At 40.9% G+C, this 18,301-nt stretch overlaps 1 protein-coding gene across 2 annotated transcripts in view; it reads right to left on the minus strand.

Annotated features, from left to right (window-relative positions):
- The window catches only part of aplp1 (amyloid beta (A4) precursor-like protein 1), a 35,759-nt gene extending 24,472 nt beyond the window's left edge, over positions 1-11,287 (minus strand). For both annotated transcript variants that reach the window (XM_080501675.1, XM_080501674.1), the window contains exon 1: positions 11,075-11,287. In XM_080501675.1, coding sequence (XP_080357801.1) covers positions 11,075-11,140 — 66 coding nt within the window. In that variant the 5' untranslated portion in view covers positions 11,141-11,287. The remainder of the gene's footprint in view (positions 1-11,074) is intronic.
- Positions 11,288-18,301: the final 7,014 nt, after the last annotated feature.

Below are 18,301 nucleotides of genomic sequence, written 5' to 3' on the forward strand. Positions count from 1 at the left end.
ATGATAACTGTATTTCACAGTGGAGCGAGGTATCAGTTGAGGGTGTATTAGTGCAGAGGACAGACAAGGCTGGAGGTCTTAAAGCAACATCATCATGCCCTTGAGCATGTTTTAAGTGAATTAAGTCAATCTGAAAGCCTAAATGAGGGCATGTTTAGGTTAAAAGACTGTAATAATTGATCCACTTAAGGGCGGCCAGTCTTTCTACGATGCCCCTGACAAACAGCAGGCAGCCGGTATAAATAAGATCTGATGGTTCGTCTTTCCTACTTCTTATCTGGCACTCGGGGCCTTTCCTGTCTCTCAGGCCCTTCACTCAAGTCCTTGATTCAGTTGTCTTTGCATCAGATCTGAACGGAGTTTTTCTTGCTGGGTATTCTGCTTAGAATCTTCACGCCCCCCCCCCCCCCCCCCCCTCCGTTCTGCCTCTCCTGTCACTTCATGCACTTTCTGCTCAGAGCACACAGCCGGTATGTGTGTCTCTACCCTGCACTGTGTTTTGTGCCTGTTAAAACAAGCAAAGAATTCTGTTAAAGGATTTCTTCATGCCATTACAACGTTGAGGCGGTTATAGGTGCGAGTAAAAATTTTTTAATTGCTACGGACGTTTGAGTTCTGTTGAGAAATTATGAGCTGAGAAATCTAAAACAAATAAAACTGAACTAAACGTGCACATATGCATGATGGCAAAGCCATAAATCCATCAGGGGCTCTGAGCAGAAGATGGTGTAGTATCATGCATACGGAGAGAGCTGGCGACAAAGGAGGGGGAGGAGGTTAAGACATTCATATATCTCTTTCCCTCTGTCTCTTATTTATGCACATATACAATTCTGATCGCACTGTGCCAGGTCCCCAGAGAGCTTGTCTCGCAGATGCATCAGATGGAAATGAGGCTTTGAGGTTATGTACTATATGCTGTGTGAACCACATGAAGACACAGCGGCAGGGTAGATGGGGGGAGCTGTGTGTTCATAATAATATTACTAATATGCATTTGTTAAAGTGGGTGTGTGACCAGGAAGCTAAAAGCTACAAACTGTGTTTTTCTTTCTATCATTTCATTATTGTGGAGACCACTGTCTTAAGTGTACCGCACACTCATCACACACCACGTATGATGTATTCATCCCATGTACTTTTATTGGTTTATGTCAGAGATGTGTTGTCATCGCAGTGAAAATTGAGTTGTCTTTAACTCCCATTGAGAAGCCAGACTGCACACTGATGCTAAAATAAAAAAAAAAAAAAAAAAAATCCCGGCATGCCTGGTGTGACCCCTGCGACTTGTAGAAGCATATTGAGAGGATGACCTCTCCTCTCAGAGAGTGTGTTTCCCTGCATGGCATCTCGGGCCGACCGCTTGTGGTAATGAAGCGCTCTGTTAATGAACAGCGGGATAAACAACTAACCTGGGGTCAGCGGGGACCGACGCACACGCACACGCACACGCACACGCACACGCACACACACATGCACACACACGACAGGCCATAACTCTGCTGAAGTTTACCATATGGGCAGAAGTGGATGAGCCGGTGTCGCTCTCCCACGTTCTCCATCAGCTTCCGCTAACTCGCTCTTCATCCGCCTCACTTGTTCCCATCGAAAGCATAAACACACAATTTTTTTTTTTTAGCCTTCTCTACGTTCTCCCTCTCAGCATCACTTGGCCGCTGAGGCTGGTTGCTATGGTAACACCACCCACAGGAGCCAGCTACCTTCCCTGTTACCGTAGCAACTGGTTCCCCACAGAATTTCAAGCATGTCGCTATCTCTTTCTCTCCCTCTCCCCTCTTCATTAGAGGTCTACACCTCTCTCGCTCGCTCACTCTCTATCCTCTTCTCACATGAAAGAGTCAACATATGTTTGGTTCGACTTTCTGTCCCCGGCTGGTCGCCAATTGCCGGCCTAATTGTTGGTTTGCTTTTCTTGTCACTACCTATTGGTTGTTTACACGGCACTGAAAATTATAAATACAATCCTGAACTTGCTGAGAGCCGGGCCTATTGTGTCTACTCTGATAGAGCATTTAGATATATTTTTTCTCAAATAGAACTGGAAAGAGTATTCATATGCAAATAATGGGATAAAACTGTGAACATTGGAATTTTAATTCAGTCTTTAAAAAAAAAAAAATCTATGGTAGCCCCTGACCTCATGCTGACAATTGTATGACGTACCATATGGCAAAGTAAAATGACAGAAATTAATGATTATTTGCAAAATCTTATTATTTTTAAACTGGTCATGAGATGATGAAAAGCTGTCTTAATTTGACTTAACCAAAGGTCAGAGAACCAAAATCTTTTATTACTACACCGGCCTGAAGAAGCCAAATAGTCTTAACATTTTAGAAAATGTACTTATAAAAATTATGCAAAATTGAATCCACCAAATATCTTTTTGTCACATCACAGAATGATGATTCAATCATGTGTACAATTATGACGACACGTCTAATACGGCAGAAATCCTGTTTTCCTGACCTGTTGAAGCGTGGATGTACTACACCTCTGCAGGCGTGCTATCATGGCACTGTGGCGTCATCAGCAGATCATTTAAGAGTGAAGTGTTCCCTCCACGGAACCACATGCATCAATGAGCCAGCAGATGAACCTTTTCACCAATTTATAGCTTTTTCTTTATTGGACCACTTTGGAAGGATATTAATCACAGCAGGCCGTGAAAACCCTGCGGGAGGCACGGTTTTAGAGATGTTCTGACCCGGTAATGTACTCGGCACAATCCAGGACAAAATGTTCGGTTGCTGCTTGACAAACCCCGCTCACTCACAGATGTCAGGGTAAAAAGAAAATCTGTTATTTCCTCCTCCTGTCAGAGGTTGATGTGTGAATGTCCCTATAATGTAGATAATATGACAATTTCCCATTCATTTTGCTTCACATACGGTATGATACACAGGACATCAAAATTGCAATCTGGTAATAACTTCTCTGATAATGCAGAGGAGTTAGATAAGAATCATAAATTCATAAAGCAGGTTCTTACTGATATTTAACTTTACAATAAAAAGAGAGGATTCATAATCAATGGTAATCAGCTGAAACATCTACTGTGGGTGACACCATCATATGACTTTGTTTTTGATGGGCTTGGTTTGTATCTTTGTATCTCTAAGGGTGACGAATCAGTGGCCAACTGGAGCATGACATTATGGCTTATTGCTCTCTGTCTTTGTCCCGTCCTTTTCTCTCTTTCGATCCCCGAACACCAACTGGAACGGCAGGAAGTCTCCACCTCTGAATCTGGTTCTGCAGGTTTCTTCCTGATTAATGGGAGAGTTCCTTTCCCACTGTTAATTATGCTTGCTCATGTACAATTCTTTGGGTTTTCTATGTAAAAGTGCCTTGAAATGACTTGTATTGTACTTTGTGTTATAGAAATACAATTGAATTGATGATCGACGAGTTGATTTTACTGCTTTTTTACTGCTTTTACTGCTGTATGACTGTGTGTTGCAAATACCGCTAATGGAAATTCCCATTGACCTTGATTAACACTAAATGTCCAATGCACTTTTAATTTGAAATGCTACTTAAAGAACAAGTTAAAATTGAGAAAATCACAATTAAGAAAGACTCCAATCCTTTTCAGTAATACACTACTATAAGGCACATTTTGGTGAATCCACTGACAAAACAATGATAACTGAGATCTCGTTAGGCAGGCATGTCCTGTCTTGCTTTGATTCATCTTTTTCTTTTTTCTTTTTTCCAGACCGGAGCCACTCTGGTGAGATAATGTGTGCGGGCTGTGCCGTCTGCAGCAGATTAAATATTAGTGTTATCTCATTTCCTCTGGATATAAAGTCTCCACAGACCATCCAACTAAAGGGAAATTGTTTAATCAGTCAGGCAATCTGTAAAGAAAGGAAGAGACCCCTCAACAGGATGTGGTTCCTCCATTAATGCTTTGTATATTCATTACAGTTTTCAAAGCCAGAGTCAAACTTTAGCTCTGCAGCTCAACATCCATCTTATATTTCAGCCCGGCTTGTCAGCGTATTAGCTGGCACACTGTGGCAGTGGCCTCCAAACGACCCTGAGCTGAGGATGGGAAAAAAAAAAAACAACACTCCCCATCACTTTCTAAATCTTATTGTTGATGATTTACAGCATCCACAACAGCACCTGATTATGTTTATCTTGTACTACTGTCGGCACCACCAGCCCACTTCTTTAAAGTTGGCACTCCATCTGTGTGTGTAGAAAAAAACAGATTGAATGCTGTGGGAACATTTTGTCTCCAGGGAAGGGAGGGGATGTTTGAGACTGGAAGTTTACCCTCTGTCATAACAAATTTCATCTTAACACACATTAAAACTGGTAAACAACTGCTGAAATTGGCCAGAAATAGAACACTTTCCAAACACTGTATAAGAAAAACACTTTTTCTGGATGATTATAGATGCAGTGATACAGGAGCTCTCCCATTAGAAAAATAGACACAAAGCATTTCTGCAAACCTCTGAGGAATTCATCAAGCTGCCACACATGTGGTAAATCACCGAAAAATAATTTACTGTTGTGAACGAACTTGCACGATTATTTCCAACAAGTGTGAATAAAAGTGTTTAATATGGTACAATATGAAAGCAATTCAATGTAAAGAGCAGGAGTCAGGTATGGAGACACCGAGAGGCAGTCAGGAGACTCTAAAGAAAACATCAGAGCTGAAGGAGAAAGGACAAAACGCAGCAAGGACAGGGGAAACAAACCACAATGAAACGATGAGCGAGCTTAGAGAATAAATTATTCACAAGCAATCAAAGTATACACAAGAAAAGTGAAAAGATGTCACTGGCCACTGAGAGCTGCTGAGGCAGATGGGTAAGCGGGGGCTGTGTGTGTGTGTGTGTGTGTGTGCTGGGGGGGTTATGATGCAGCAGTGGAGCACAGAGCAGGCTGAGACAAAGACCGACGGGGATGGGGAGGAGGAGTTAGGGCCAGAGGAAGGGTGTGGAGGAGAGCGCAATGTTTATTTATTTTTTTTGTAATGTAGAGTCGGGGGGGGGGTTGAATGACAGAGAGGGAGCAGGGGTGGTATGGTGCCGGAGTGGGAAACATGAAAACCAGGTAGCATGAAGAGACCGGGCCAGCGTCTGAGTGTTGAGAGGGTGCGTGACAAGTGCCAAAGCCCCGTCGACAAGCGAAAGCCCAGACCTTTCCATGGCCTTCAATAATTGATGCAGCTTCTGCAGCGTGCCATCTTTATAAAGCAGCAAGTGTGTGAGCTGAATGTGTGTGTCTGTGTTTGTACTTCTGAATAGGATGTCAGTGTGTGTGTGTGTGTGTCTGCATGCCTGTGTGTGTGTGTGTGGTGGGGCCTTGTTCCTCTATACGAGTGGGGATGGGGTAAAAGGAAGAATTAATTACATTTTTGGGGTATGAATGAGCTTTAGAAAGAGTCTGAAGAAAATTAAATCAACGCGAGGTGTGTGTGTGTGTGTGTGTGTGGCCTTGTTCTCAACCTGATTTCACATGAACCAAAAGAGACTCTTGTCATCGAGGGAACAAAAATGGGAAGTCTATATTAATGAATAGATTTTTTTTTTTATTAGGTAAAGGAGTGTTTTAAGGACAGGCGATGGTTAGAATGTGATGACAGTGGAGAAAGGCAAGTAGTAGTTATTCTGTGTTTGTTAAGGTAATACTTATTGCAGGTGTTTTAAAGTAAGGGTTAAATCAAGACTGGCGTTAAGGTTTGAGTTTAAAGTCCACTGCAAATTAATGTAAGTCAACGAATTGCACTTTTAAAGCAAAAACGATCTATATTGTGGGCATGTGTGTGTGATCTGACTGTTTCCATTAAACCTGTATGACATGAAAAAATGAGCAATAAGAGTGAATAATGAATAAACATCGGTATGTCAATATCAACTATCTTCACCAGGAAGTGACTGCAGATTGGATGTATTACTGTACTTTAATCAAATCCAGGTGTAATTATCAAAACTGCTTGTCTTAGCCCAAACTCAATGATTATGAGGTATTCATTCAAAAAAAAAAAAATGTTGAAACCTTTAATTGCACTGAGCTCCAAATAGTTTATCTCATTCAAGCTTGACTAAATTTGAGGCCAAATAGTTGTAGAAACATTCAGAATGGAACCACTTGTTCTCTGCATTTGTTCCTCGCTCTCACGTCCTTCTCCAGCCATTCTGGAGGCTGATTTGTCATTCGACACCAATTAAAGTGAAAGTACTTTCCCGAGGCCTTGTCTGATATTTGCATGCGCGATTTGAATTCACGCTGCGTGTTCCTATTCTTTGCAATCCTGTGATGTATCTGCCGCACATTTGCATGTAACATTAATGATGAAAATGTAATTGAAAGATCAACACGAGTGTGAGTGACGTTTTCCCGTCGTTGTCACGTTCGCAATAATGTGCACGGAATTAGCACTTTGTCTTTCTGATGGACGAAAATATCCTGCCAATGAGGACATCAATTTTTCTCCGTAACAGGTTCCAATGTCTTACAGGAGAATATTAATCCTGCTGTGATCAATCTTGCTGAACCCAACAACACGGCACACTCTTCAAACGCTGGAGCCAAGGCCGTTAGAAAAATTAGATTTTTGCAGCCCCACTTTCATGGCGCACAGCTCCAAATCGAGCCGAGGCTTTTATTTTCTTGCCTCTGCCAGCTTCCCGACGCTGAGGGGGAAACGGGGCTGGGCTTCTCCACACTGCACCCTGCAAACCCACATCGCATTTCGCATGCTCGCCGTCACTTCTGGACTCCCTCTTGTCCCGCTCCTCAAATCGTCTTCCGTGCCAGGGCAATCCTGACTCTCTCTCCCTCTCTCTCTCTCTCTCTCTCTCAATCTCATTCACTGCGCTTTGCCCTCTTCTCCTCCTGAACACGGAGGACAAGTGTTATCGCCACATTGCAGATGTTTTGGCGAGGGGCCTCGGCTAAAACCTCCCATTGGCTGCGGCACTACTAAACAGCTCACATCGCGCCGGCGTTAAAGTTCCCCTCAGAAAGACGACCCATCAGGCTTACTGAGGCACGAGGACCTCGGCCTGCACCGATATCTCTGCTGTGCACACGACTCGGAACACGCGTCAGAGCTGGCTGTCATCAGGTTGTGTTGAGCCGCTCTTGCGATCCCTCCTGGTGACGCTGGACAAACTGTAGGATGCGCAGGCAGACTGCTTCCCCTGCACACATCCAGAGTGCAGAGCCCCTGTTTGGGCTTCAGCTGTGACAGATGTAGGTGTGAATAATTTTTTTGCTGCAGTTCTTCCGAGCTGGAGAGTGCATCACGAATCTCCAGATATGTTTTAACTTACAACCAGTGAGTGTGTCTGTAAAGGCAAATGGATGGATGGATGGATGGTAAAAGCAAAGTGTCTCATGGACAAGTATAAACATTTTTTTAATAAGGAGTTTATTCTTTGCTTAACTGAACCAATAATTTTAAATATTTCAGAAGAACCACGTCAATAATCATAACTGGGATTTGTTAGAGGCTGCCTGAACCCAACCTAACCTCCCTGACCTATTGGGAAGACACCATCCCTGTATGCAATTAATTCCAAATGTACACTTTGTACATTTCCACCCCAAATCGTTTGAACAACTATAGCAGCAAAGAATTAAAAGGACCTCGCAGCACAAGGTTCTGATTTAATGCTGTTTATTGCAAAGAGAACTCCGGAAGGTGCAATAATACCATTCATTAGTATGTCACCTCTGGCAACAACTCTATTTGCTAAAGCACATTCACAGTGGTGCTTTTCCTGCAGTGCTTGTGTAGCCTTCGTTTCACAATGACGCTGCAAGATCTAATCCAGGACCCGTGTGTGTGTGTGTGTGTGTGTGTGTGTGTGTGTGTGTGTGTGTGTGTGTGTGTGTGTGTGTGTGTGTGTGTGTGTGTGTGTGTGTGTGTGACTTCAGAAAACTTGGAGAGGAAAGCCACATGCAGAGAACAGGGGAGGAAAAACATGTGATACAATAAAATGGTGCGTTTTATGCCCACTGGCGTACGGATATAGTGGAGAATAGCAAGCAGACGGGAATCCATTAGTAGAACCCGATTATCTCTTGGCTCTAAAATTAATTAAGTGAGTGTAGCGCAGTGTGTGTGTGTGTGTGTGTGTGTGTGTGTGTGTGTGTGTGTGTGTGTGTGTGTAGAAGAGAGAAATCTGGTTGTCTTCATCTTTTTCCTTCTTTTTTTTTTTCAAACAAATCCTCTTGTGTTCCTGTGTTTGAAGGCAGATGGGTGTGGGAGGTGCATAAATCAGCGTGGCAGTGTTCCATACCTAAAACCGACAGTGTTGGTGACAAATCGGGGTGACGTGAGTTACGCAGCAAAACACTGACTTACTATGGTGTGACTAGAGTTCAGCTCCACAAAATGTGTTTCCTGTCCCTCTGCTCCCTTGTTCCTGCCCCTGGGTCGGACCTCGCCTTGCTTCCTCCTTCCTCCTTCCTCCCATTATGCTCCTGAATCTCCTGAAACCTGCATGCAGGGTCTGCGACCGCCACTGCTCAGCCTCTGGCTCACATTCCAGCAATTAATCTTGATTGATACAAAACTGAACTAAAACCAGAACATTAGCCACTCACAGTCCTTCAACACCTTATTTATTTATTTATTTAAAATAAAACATGGGTTCATACAAGAGCATAAGTATGATTGCTTATCAAAATATCCTGTTAGGGGATTTTCTGAGCTTTAGTTTTGCCGTCACTTTAATATTATTCTCCAATGATGATGTCAAGTTCTGTAATAAATACTGAAAGGTTGTGTGAACTATGATATTTTCCCAAACCATTTGCACAACAATATTCCAACTATTAATCATATAACTAAATTGAAAATGAACTTTTAAATGATGATAATAGATTTGAATTAGTATTACTACTACTATTGTATTGATTTATAGACATTGTTCCTGTTAACAATCATTATTTTTGCAACTTCACTGCAAATCAACATAAAAACATAATGTTTTGTTTACATCTGTTTGGTTTTCTTATTCTGTTGTTGTACAACAGCGCTGACTGAAATGTATGAAAAACACTTTTCCATTTTTAAATTATAGTTATATACAGACTATCATAAACAAAACTAAATTGCATTACTATAATGCTCTGTGCCCACACAGCTTCAATTTCAAATGGAAGGTTTTAATCAGAGCATTGCAGCACTGCGAGGGTCAAGATTGGGAAACACTATTAATCAAGATAAATCATTAAAAATAAAACACTGGATTTGTTTGTAAAAACAATGTCTGTCTGCCTGAATAGCATCCCCACATACACGTTTAACAATGACAAGATTAATATAGATATGTTATATATAATATGCTATCTAGGTAATCAAGTATTCCACTTTACATTGATGTCAAACTGTTTTGCTTAAATGCAGTCATAAAGGTGTTTGTCTCTGGAACCTTCTGTGTATGGAAGGAAACTGGAACAAGGAACAAAACCTCACTAGGTTTGGTTTTCAGCTGCAAATAATTGAAAAAAAAAAGGCCTGTTGTGGCTTCACTAATCCAAAAAATTCAAATCTCATGTGTGATTCCTTTTAATACACCACCACATAAAATATATATATAAAATAGCAAAGATCAGAGCAAGTTTGAGAATTCATACTTTAATGGAATTAATGCTGAGTAAATTAAAGGGAGCTGACAGTTTTATTAGGACTAATACCACAGTGTAATCCAGCCACTCAACCCTCTCTCAGTGTAATCTTCAGCGTAAACCTTCATGGGCAGGTCTCCTTGTATGAAGCTAAAGCCTGTTCCTCAGCATAGCAGTAATCCCACTAAGGCTCTTAGAGAAGTGGAAATTATTTCAGAATGAAAGGGAAGGCTTTCAAACTCTCACAGGCTCACTGGAGGAAGATGGCTAATAAATAAACATCTGACAGATCGTCTTAAGAACTCAAGACTGGCTTTGAGTCAGCAGTCGAGATGGTCCATGTTCCAGCTCACGTCAGAAGCAGGTGCGCTGGCTTTTCATTATGAGGTGGAATAGTGTGTCTGACACACCGCTTCCAGCTGGGACACCATGACTCATCCTTGTCCCCTCCTCCTCCTTCTCCTCCTCCTCTTCACCTCCCTTATTTAAATATTTTTTTGTTTACATTCAAAGCACCCTGCTCCTCCACACTAGTGAACATACTCCAACCTGAATTCATGCCTCCGGTCCACCAAAGTGGAGGAATAGGATGAGTGACTGGAGAATGAGTGGGAATTAAAAGGTCAACTCAATTAAAAGAAAGGCTTGCTCTCAGCCTTGATGAGTCAGGGGGGAGCGGGGAGAAGCTGGTGGCCCATCGATCCGCCACTCTACAAGAGACTTTCCCAGTCTCCCCTCCACCAACTGATGGAGACGGATGTACGCCGACAGGATGACCCCCATATCTCTGTACCACAGTCTTGTCCAGCAATGCATCAAAGTCATCCCCTCCATGCATTTTTCAAGGCCACGGCAGATAACCCATTGGAATTCTGACAATGGGGAGATTTTAATCTATTCTTTCGTGGAGATCCAGTGTTGAATATGCATGACTCCATGGGGCTGAGGAGCAGCACCACTCATCTGAAGGACGGATGCAGGCAGATTTCCTCCCCTGATACCAGCTGATGGGAGTCATAGAGATGGGATTTGATCTCCATCCTTTCCACAGAGCAAAAAAAAAAAAAGAAGGCCTCTAACATTCATCATGTCAGATACAGGCCCAGACTTGACGCAGCGTACAGCACATCTTCATGGAAGCCCCTCCAGGGTTTGAGTTACATTTGATATCACATAACAGTGTTTGTTTATTTACTTATTTATTTTATATACACCATCACCGCGTTTTGGTATCATCATTGACGGTGCTGGAGGACGCATTTAGAAACCAAACCTGCCCTAGATAATAAAAGCTGTGCAATATGGAGATGGGATCAACTCTCTGCGGGATGATTTAGGAATTAAAAAGAGAGATAAAAAAAGAAGCAATATTTCATGCAGAAGTCGTCAGCAGTCAACATGCACTGCGCCTTTAGAGGAGGATTCAGAAGGTGTCGCTCCTTACCTCGACGTTTCCCCGCACGCAAAAGGACAATACGGCCATCAATATAGGTATTGCGGTATGTCCCATTTTTCCTCCCTCTCGCTCTTCCTTTTGTCTCTTTTTATGACGAAAGTTGCTAATGTAAGACGACTGACTCCAACATTCGCTGTCTGGTTACATGAGCTGAGGTGATGGACGCTGCGATGGTCGCGATATCTCCTGCGTCTTCCTCGCGCCAGCGGGCTCTCCAATGGCAGCCGGGGCTTTTATGAGGATGAAGTCTGACAGAACCAAGCCCTGTTTCTGCGGGTATTTACCACTGACTTTACTCCCCTGGTCCTTGTCCTGTGTCTTGGTGGACAGCGACATCTGGTGGCGGCGGGTTGCGGGTGCAAGAGTCTCCCGGTGCAGGGAAGGGGGGGAAGCGAACATCTGTGGGAAAAGCTGGCAATCTAAAATGAATCGTCACTGGAGTGAAACTGCAGGGTTCGTCAGTGCAGGAGCGAGAGTCCATCGATAATGTGCAATATTCTGAACGGCTTAGGGTCAAAGGTCAAGGGAGACAGCAGACCTCTTGGACAGGTCGTCAGTCTGATAGGACAAACACACACGCTCACATCGGCATTTTGGGACCATCCATCCATCCATCCATCCATCCATCCATCCATCCATCCATCCATCCATCCATCCATCCGTCCATCCATCCATCCATCCGTCCGTCCGTCCGTCCGTCCATTCGTCCATCCATCCGTCCATCCATCCATCCATCCATCCATCCATCCATCCGTCCATCCATCCATCCATCCATCCATCCATCCATCCATCCATCCATCCGTCCATCCATCCATCCGTCCATCCATCCATCCGTCCATCCATCCATCCATCCATCCATCCATCCATCCATCCATCCATCCATCCATCCATCCATTCATCCATACATCCATCCATCCGTCCATACATCCATTAGCAGTGCAGGTTCACACTTTATTTCACTCATTTATTTTCCACAATTTCACACGTACAACTAAGGATTTTGACTTGTGCATGAATTGTGCGAAATCAGAAAAATGGACACCCAAGAAAGCTTGGAGCTTATCATGCTGGGGTCCATTTATGTTTTTATGTGTAGATTTCATGTTGTCTTTTGCCCTAACCCTGAGCTGGATAAAGGAGGGATGGATGGAAGAGCAAAACAAGATGAATTCATAAAGAAAAACAGGCCCAAAATGCATTTCTGCAAAGTTCTCTACTGATACAAAATACAGCTATGTATCTGAAACCATGTCCTATTTGTTGCATCCCAAAAGATAACAAATGACTTAATTAAAAAAAGTTTTTTTTTTTTTTCTTTAGGGGGGAGCATCTGCTAAAAGGTCCATAATCCTATTAGCCACAGTGTTTCTCTTCAGGCTAATGTTGGTAAAAGCTTCTCGGGTCACACAATTTCTGCTGCCTTCAACATATTTTTTGTGAGCAATACCCTCATTGTAGAGTTTCTGATCTCTCCACTACTCTCACTGAAATGGTGAAATCCCCAATCAATAAAACCATATATTCCATTATTTAGAAATATTTTTGTATTGCTCACTGCACCCTCTGGAAGCTTGCAGGCCAAATGTTTGACACTTGTGCTCTACATGCACTCTCGTTTTGTAGCAGGCAGTAATTTTTTTGTTAACCCAATATTCGTCACCTTAACAGTTTATTGGTTTAGGTTTGATGACGTGTGTCAATAAGAGGCTATTTGGTTTAAAAGCAGAGTAAATCTCTATTAAAAGTCACTAAATTGTCCATGTTGGTTGGCCGAGTGGCTTCCAGAGTGTTGGCCAGGCCTCCTCTAGGGGGCACCAGAGAGCTGTGGGTGCTCGACAGCAGGATCAATATGTGGATTGGACTAAAGGATAAAACTAAATAGTTAAACTATTAATTACTTTAACGAAGCACACAATTTTAGAACTTGATGAATTGCTAGTGGAATAGACACGAATTGAAGAGTAAACTTTGCACTTTGTGACAGTTGTAGACATCCTGAAACAGTTTTAAAGACATTTGATACAAAATGAAATAATTAAAGTATCATGAGATGTATGCTTTTAATTGCTTGTAGGAAATCTTAGATCAGAGGTGTCAAACCCATTTTAGATCAGGGGCTACACATACAGCCCCATTTCCTCTTAAGTGGACTGGTAAACTACTGCCATACTAACTTTTAAATTTAAACTTTAAAGTCAATTTTTGTTGTGGTGCAGAATATATACCATTCAATTTAAAAAAAAAAAAATTATTTTCGCAAATCCAAACAATAATAACTTCTAAAAATTAATCCATCACATAAATGAAACCTTCTGGTACAAAATGCACTACCTCTGCGCACGATGAACTGCCTCAGAAGAGTTTTAATATCACAGTGAGTCAGGTATTCCAACTTCCATTTTCAACTCATTTACTCCCATTCACTCCAACACTCAACCTTTAAATGGCAACAGACTTTTTTTTTTTCTCACCTGGAAATAGGACGCTGCAGGTTTAAGAAACCAGACACATTGTGCTCATTTGAGATCACGCATCTCTGCAGCTATCCAATTTTTCATTTTGGGCCAGCTTTGACTCTTTTGGTTTGAAGCTAAATAACAACGAATGGGTTCACAAGTCCCCTGCAGTTTGACACATTTATTTTAAAGGTGTTTCTTCCTGCATTGCTCTTATCTCACAGTCCTATTTATTTGTTATTGTTATTTTGGTTTTGATTGACCTTCATCAGTTCCACCTCATAAACAGCTTTTAAAAGGGTCACATTATTAAAAAAACCAAAACACATAAACAAACAAAAAACAAAGGCATTCAATGCATTTGTATGTGTAGTCCTTTTCTGTGAGCACTTGAGTAATGGAAAGGGCCTTCCGTATAAATATTTGCAGAAAATTGCAGTTACTGGTGGCATTTGGATCATAATTGGGCAAAACTGCACGCAGATTGAATCTGAAAGGAAAGGAAGCCGTACACACAATGAATTTTACACAAGCAACATTTACATGGCTGGAAGATGTCAAACATGAGGCCTGTGGGCTGAAATCGACCTGCAAGAGGCTCCAAACTGGCCAAACGACCAAACAAATTGTAAAAATGTCATGGAAGCGCCGTGGACCCGACATAAAACACTGAGACCTGAGCGAAGATATAGATGCTGCTGCCATGAAAGATAGCTGCCTCATTGCTAATTAAAAGATGTATGCCTGTTCACACCCAAACCCTCCATTAAAAAATACATTGCAAAAAAAAGACATATTGCAACAGCAATAGGAAAAGTTTTTTTTGGGACATTCCACTGTATTTCGCACCAGAGGGTTTGATTAAATTTAGCCTTAGGTTGAGATTGGAGTCATTTTTAGTGGTAACTGTTTGATTTTGCTAAATTGTAGACATTTCCATCACGTATAAAGAGCGTCACAATGAAGAAAACCTTTAAAGTTCAAATTTAAATGCTATTATTGCACTATTTTACTGGTCTGGCCCACTCAAGATTAAATTAGGCTTAATGTAGAACTGACTGATCTAAAATATGTTTGACCCCCCTGATTTACCATTGTGTACCCAAGTTAAGCCAAATCATTAAGTATTGTGGTTGTCATTGATTATTTAGAACCATTGTAATAGTGAAGAACATGTACTTGGCAGTAAAGGTGCAAGAAGTTTCTATGTTTTCTCTCTGGAGAAAGGAGAACTTTCTCAGGGTCGAAAGATGGCGAAACCGAAAGTTTTAGGAAAGGGCAACGTCTGACTCTCCAAAAAAAACCTCACATAGTTGGAGCCAAAGCACGAAAAGTGTGAATCCCATCAGAGGATCAATACAACAGGCTTTGACCGGAGATAGACAGAAATACAGAGTCTTGACAGATACAGAAGTTGCTCAAAACATATCTGAGAAATGCAATAAATACAAGTAAGTCAGTAAGTAAAAGAGAAGAGAAGAGAAGAGAAGAGAAGAGAAGAGAAGAGAAGAGAAGAGAAGAGAAGAGAAGAGAAGAGAAGAGAAGAGAAGAGAAGAGAAAAAATAAAGATGAAAACATTATGTTTAATATCTTTATTCAAACTAAAAATTTAAGCAAGTTTTGATGCATGGAAATTAAATACAGCAGCTGTGAGTTGTTGTTTTTGTTTTTTTTTATTTTACTCTGGGGACAGAAATCACTGTATTCATTTTATTTTTATTGGCCAAGCACATTGGAGCCAAAAAAAAAAAAGAAAGAAAAAAAAGAAAGGCTTGTTTATATATTATTTAACCCTTCCTCACAATTCAAACACTATTGTCAAAACCTCAAGTATATTTGAGTAATATTGTATAAATAAAGATAAGTGTGGGGAATGAAGAACAAAAAGTCCAATTCAATACAAAAACACACAGGTTATAATTAATTATAATTTACCCCCCCCCCCCCCCCCCCCCCTATTCCACTGCCTGATTTCCTGTTACTTCTTCTCGACATACATGAATGTTGTCTGATGTCTTCATCCTTTTCCTCAGTGGTCCAATTCCTCTACTATCTCTCCTGTGCGTACAATCTGAACCGGGCAGGCCTCTCGAGCTTTATCTCTAAACTGCCGCACCGTCCCCTCTGATCTGTTCATTTTTAATCCTGTCCATCCTGCTCACTCCCGGTGAGAAGCTCAGCAGCTCCATCTCTGCAGGAAGCAACGGCTGTGTAGCATGTTGTTCAGATTGTATGCAGTCAAGTGATTATTGATAAAATATCCAACTAGAAACTGTGCAATAACTTAATATATGAAAGACTAAAAGGCAACCATTATGTTCATTTGTAATCACGTAAACCCGCTGCTGTCTGATTTTTCAGATTGGACAAACTTTTTCATATTTCATAACAGTTTTAATTAAGAATAGAAAATACATAATGTCTTTGGAAAGAAAACAATACCTTTAATCCCATAAGATCTTTATATGTCATGTTTCACTTCCATCTATTTTCAGAAGCAGCTATTGCATCAATACATAAATATTGCATTTAATATGTTTACATTATTGCTGTTTATGAGTTTTAATAAATAGTGAATAAGAATGACACCCACAATACAACAAGTATCACTGTCAATATGAGAAACATGAGTAACTTCCTTCTAATCTTTATACATGTTCAGCTAGATATGTGTTGTTTGTGTATGTCTATTTGCATATATGTGTATCTAGACCAGTGTTTTTCAACCTTTTTTGAGCCAAGGCACACTTTTTTCTTTGGAAAACTCTGGAGGCACACCACCACCCTAAAATGTTAAAATGTGAAACTCTGTAGCCTGTATTAACAATATAAAGTAATTCTCATCAAAGTTTTATCAACAGGAATCAGATAAATACAGAAAAAAGTATTTCCCAATTTCTTTTTTTTATTTTTACTCCCTCAGTGTGAAACCTGGGCCTGTTTGGGTGAACACAGAGCTGATATCCTGGTTCACATTCTTCCTTTTCAAAAACTTCTCCATCACTGTCACTGACACAGTACTTTGATACAAGATGGGAGCAGGAGGTGGAGATTAACCAGACTGACGTCTGTTAAGTTTTGATTTCACCGGCAACGTTGTGTGCTGCCATCTATTGGCGAAAAGTATTTATACATGATTATTCTGCACACACTGCTCTCACAGCTGACAGCGGCTGTGAGAGTAAATGTTTTTTTAGAAAAAATGTGAAATTGGATAATTTCCCACGGCACACCTGACTAGATCTCATGGAACACCAGTGTGCCGCGGCACAGTGGTTGAAAAACACTGATCTAGACAGACAGATATAATGATTGATGTATTTTGTTTATATGTATAATCACAAAAATGATTCATTTATTTAAATCAATTTGTTGTGAAAGAATATTACATGTATGTATGCATGTATGTATGTATGTATGTATGTATGTATGTATGTATGTATGTATGTATGTATGTATGTATGTATGTATGTATGTATGTATGGCTGATGGATGGATGTTTGGATGGATGGATGGATGGATGGATGGATGTTTGGATGGATGGATGGATGGATGATGGATGGATAGGTAGGTCGATAGATGTGTTGCAGCTCCCCCCCAGGATAGCCAAAGCACCCCCACAGCACCCCCAAGAAATGTGATTTTTTTAAAATTTGTTTTATTGAGCTTTTTTTTTTTTTTTTTTTTAATGTTTTTATGTGTGAAGATTATAATTGTTTGCCTGGTTGATTAAAAAATACACCAGTAAAACGTGTATTTATATAAAAAAACAAACAAACTATAAAGCAGTGTAATCTGATTCAGCCAATCCCTGCAGTGCATGCATTAACCTTTGAATTTACAACTTCCTGTTAGTATGAGCACGTCTTTCCTGGTGACTGCGTAACTTGTTCATAGCAATGAAACGTGGAGCGCTTTTTACAAAAAAAAAAAAAAAAAGTCACTGATGCCACTAATGTCTCAACAACCGACGTATGGTTTTATTATGACATCTTGTGGTGAGTGCATTATTATTGCCTATTTGGTGTTTGAGATCCAAATTGTGACTCCTGTTTATCTCTATGCAGTGTTTATTAATTTGTCATTCGATCCAATGAAGCAGATATTTTTCTTTCAGTAGAGGTTTTGGTGACTGGCAGCAGAAGTTAGTGTCTGTTTGTGAGGCCTAAATGAAAAGTTGATGGGTATTAATGAATTAATTAATTTATTTATGCATTTATTTATTTGCTGCTGTTGAGGCTCCATCAGTGACATTCTTGTATTAAAGTTTACATTCAGTGGTGTGTTTAAGTGGCAGGCTTTATCACTTTGTCAAAATATCTTGCGTATTGTGTTGCATAATATTGTTTTAAATAGCGGAGCTTTTACTGTATGTGGGTGACTGTTAGGTGCACGGTGCGGTGCATATTGTCGTTGCTACAGTAGAAAATAAACTAGAGATCCCTAAATTCTCCAGAACCGTCATTGAAGGATTGAGCTCCCCAGAGCACCAGCAAAAGAAAAAAAAAACAACGATGATTGTATTGAAATAAAACTATCCCATTCAAAACAACACAAAAAAACAGTAGACAATATTTAAAAACAGACCCCGCACAGACCTATTTGTAAATAACCTGAGGTTGAGGTCACGTGGTTCGCAGCGCTGTGAGGCTCTGCAGGTATTTTGGGCGTGGTCTCTGACAGACGAGGAAAGGTTTTCTACTCAGGTGTTTCCGCGTTCAGCCGCGTGACGCCTCCTGAGTTTACTCCAAAAAAAAAC

This window comes from Blennius ocellaris (genome assembly GCF_963422515.1).
Source record: "Blennius ocellaris genome assembly, chromosome: 8".
Classification (NCBI taxonomy): Eukaryota; Metazoa; Chordata; class Actinopteri; order Blenniiformes; family Blenniidae; genus Blennius; species Blennius ocellaris.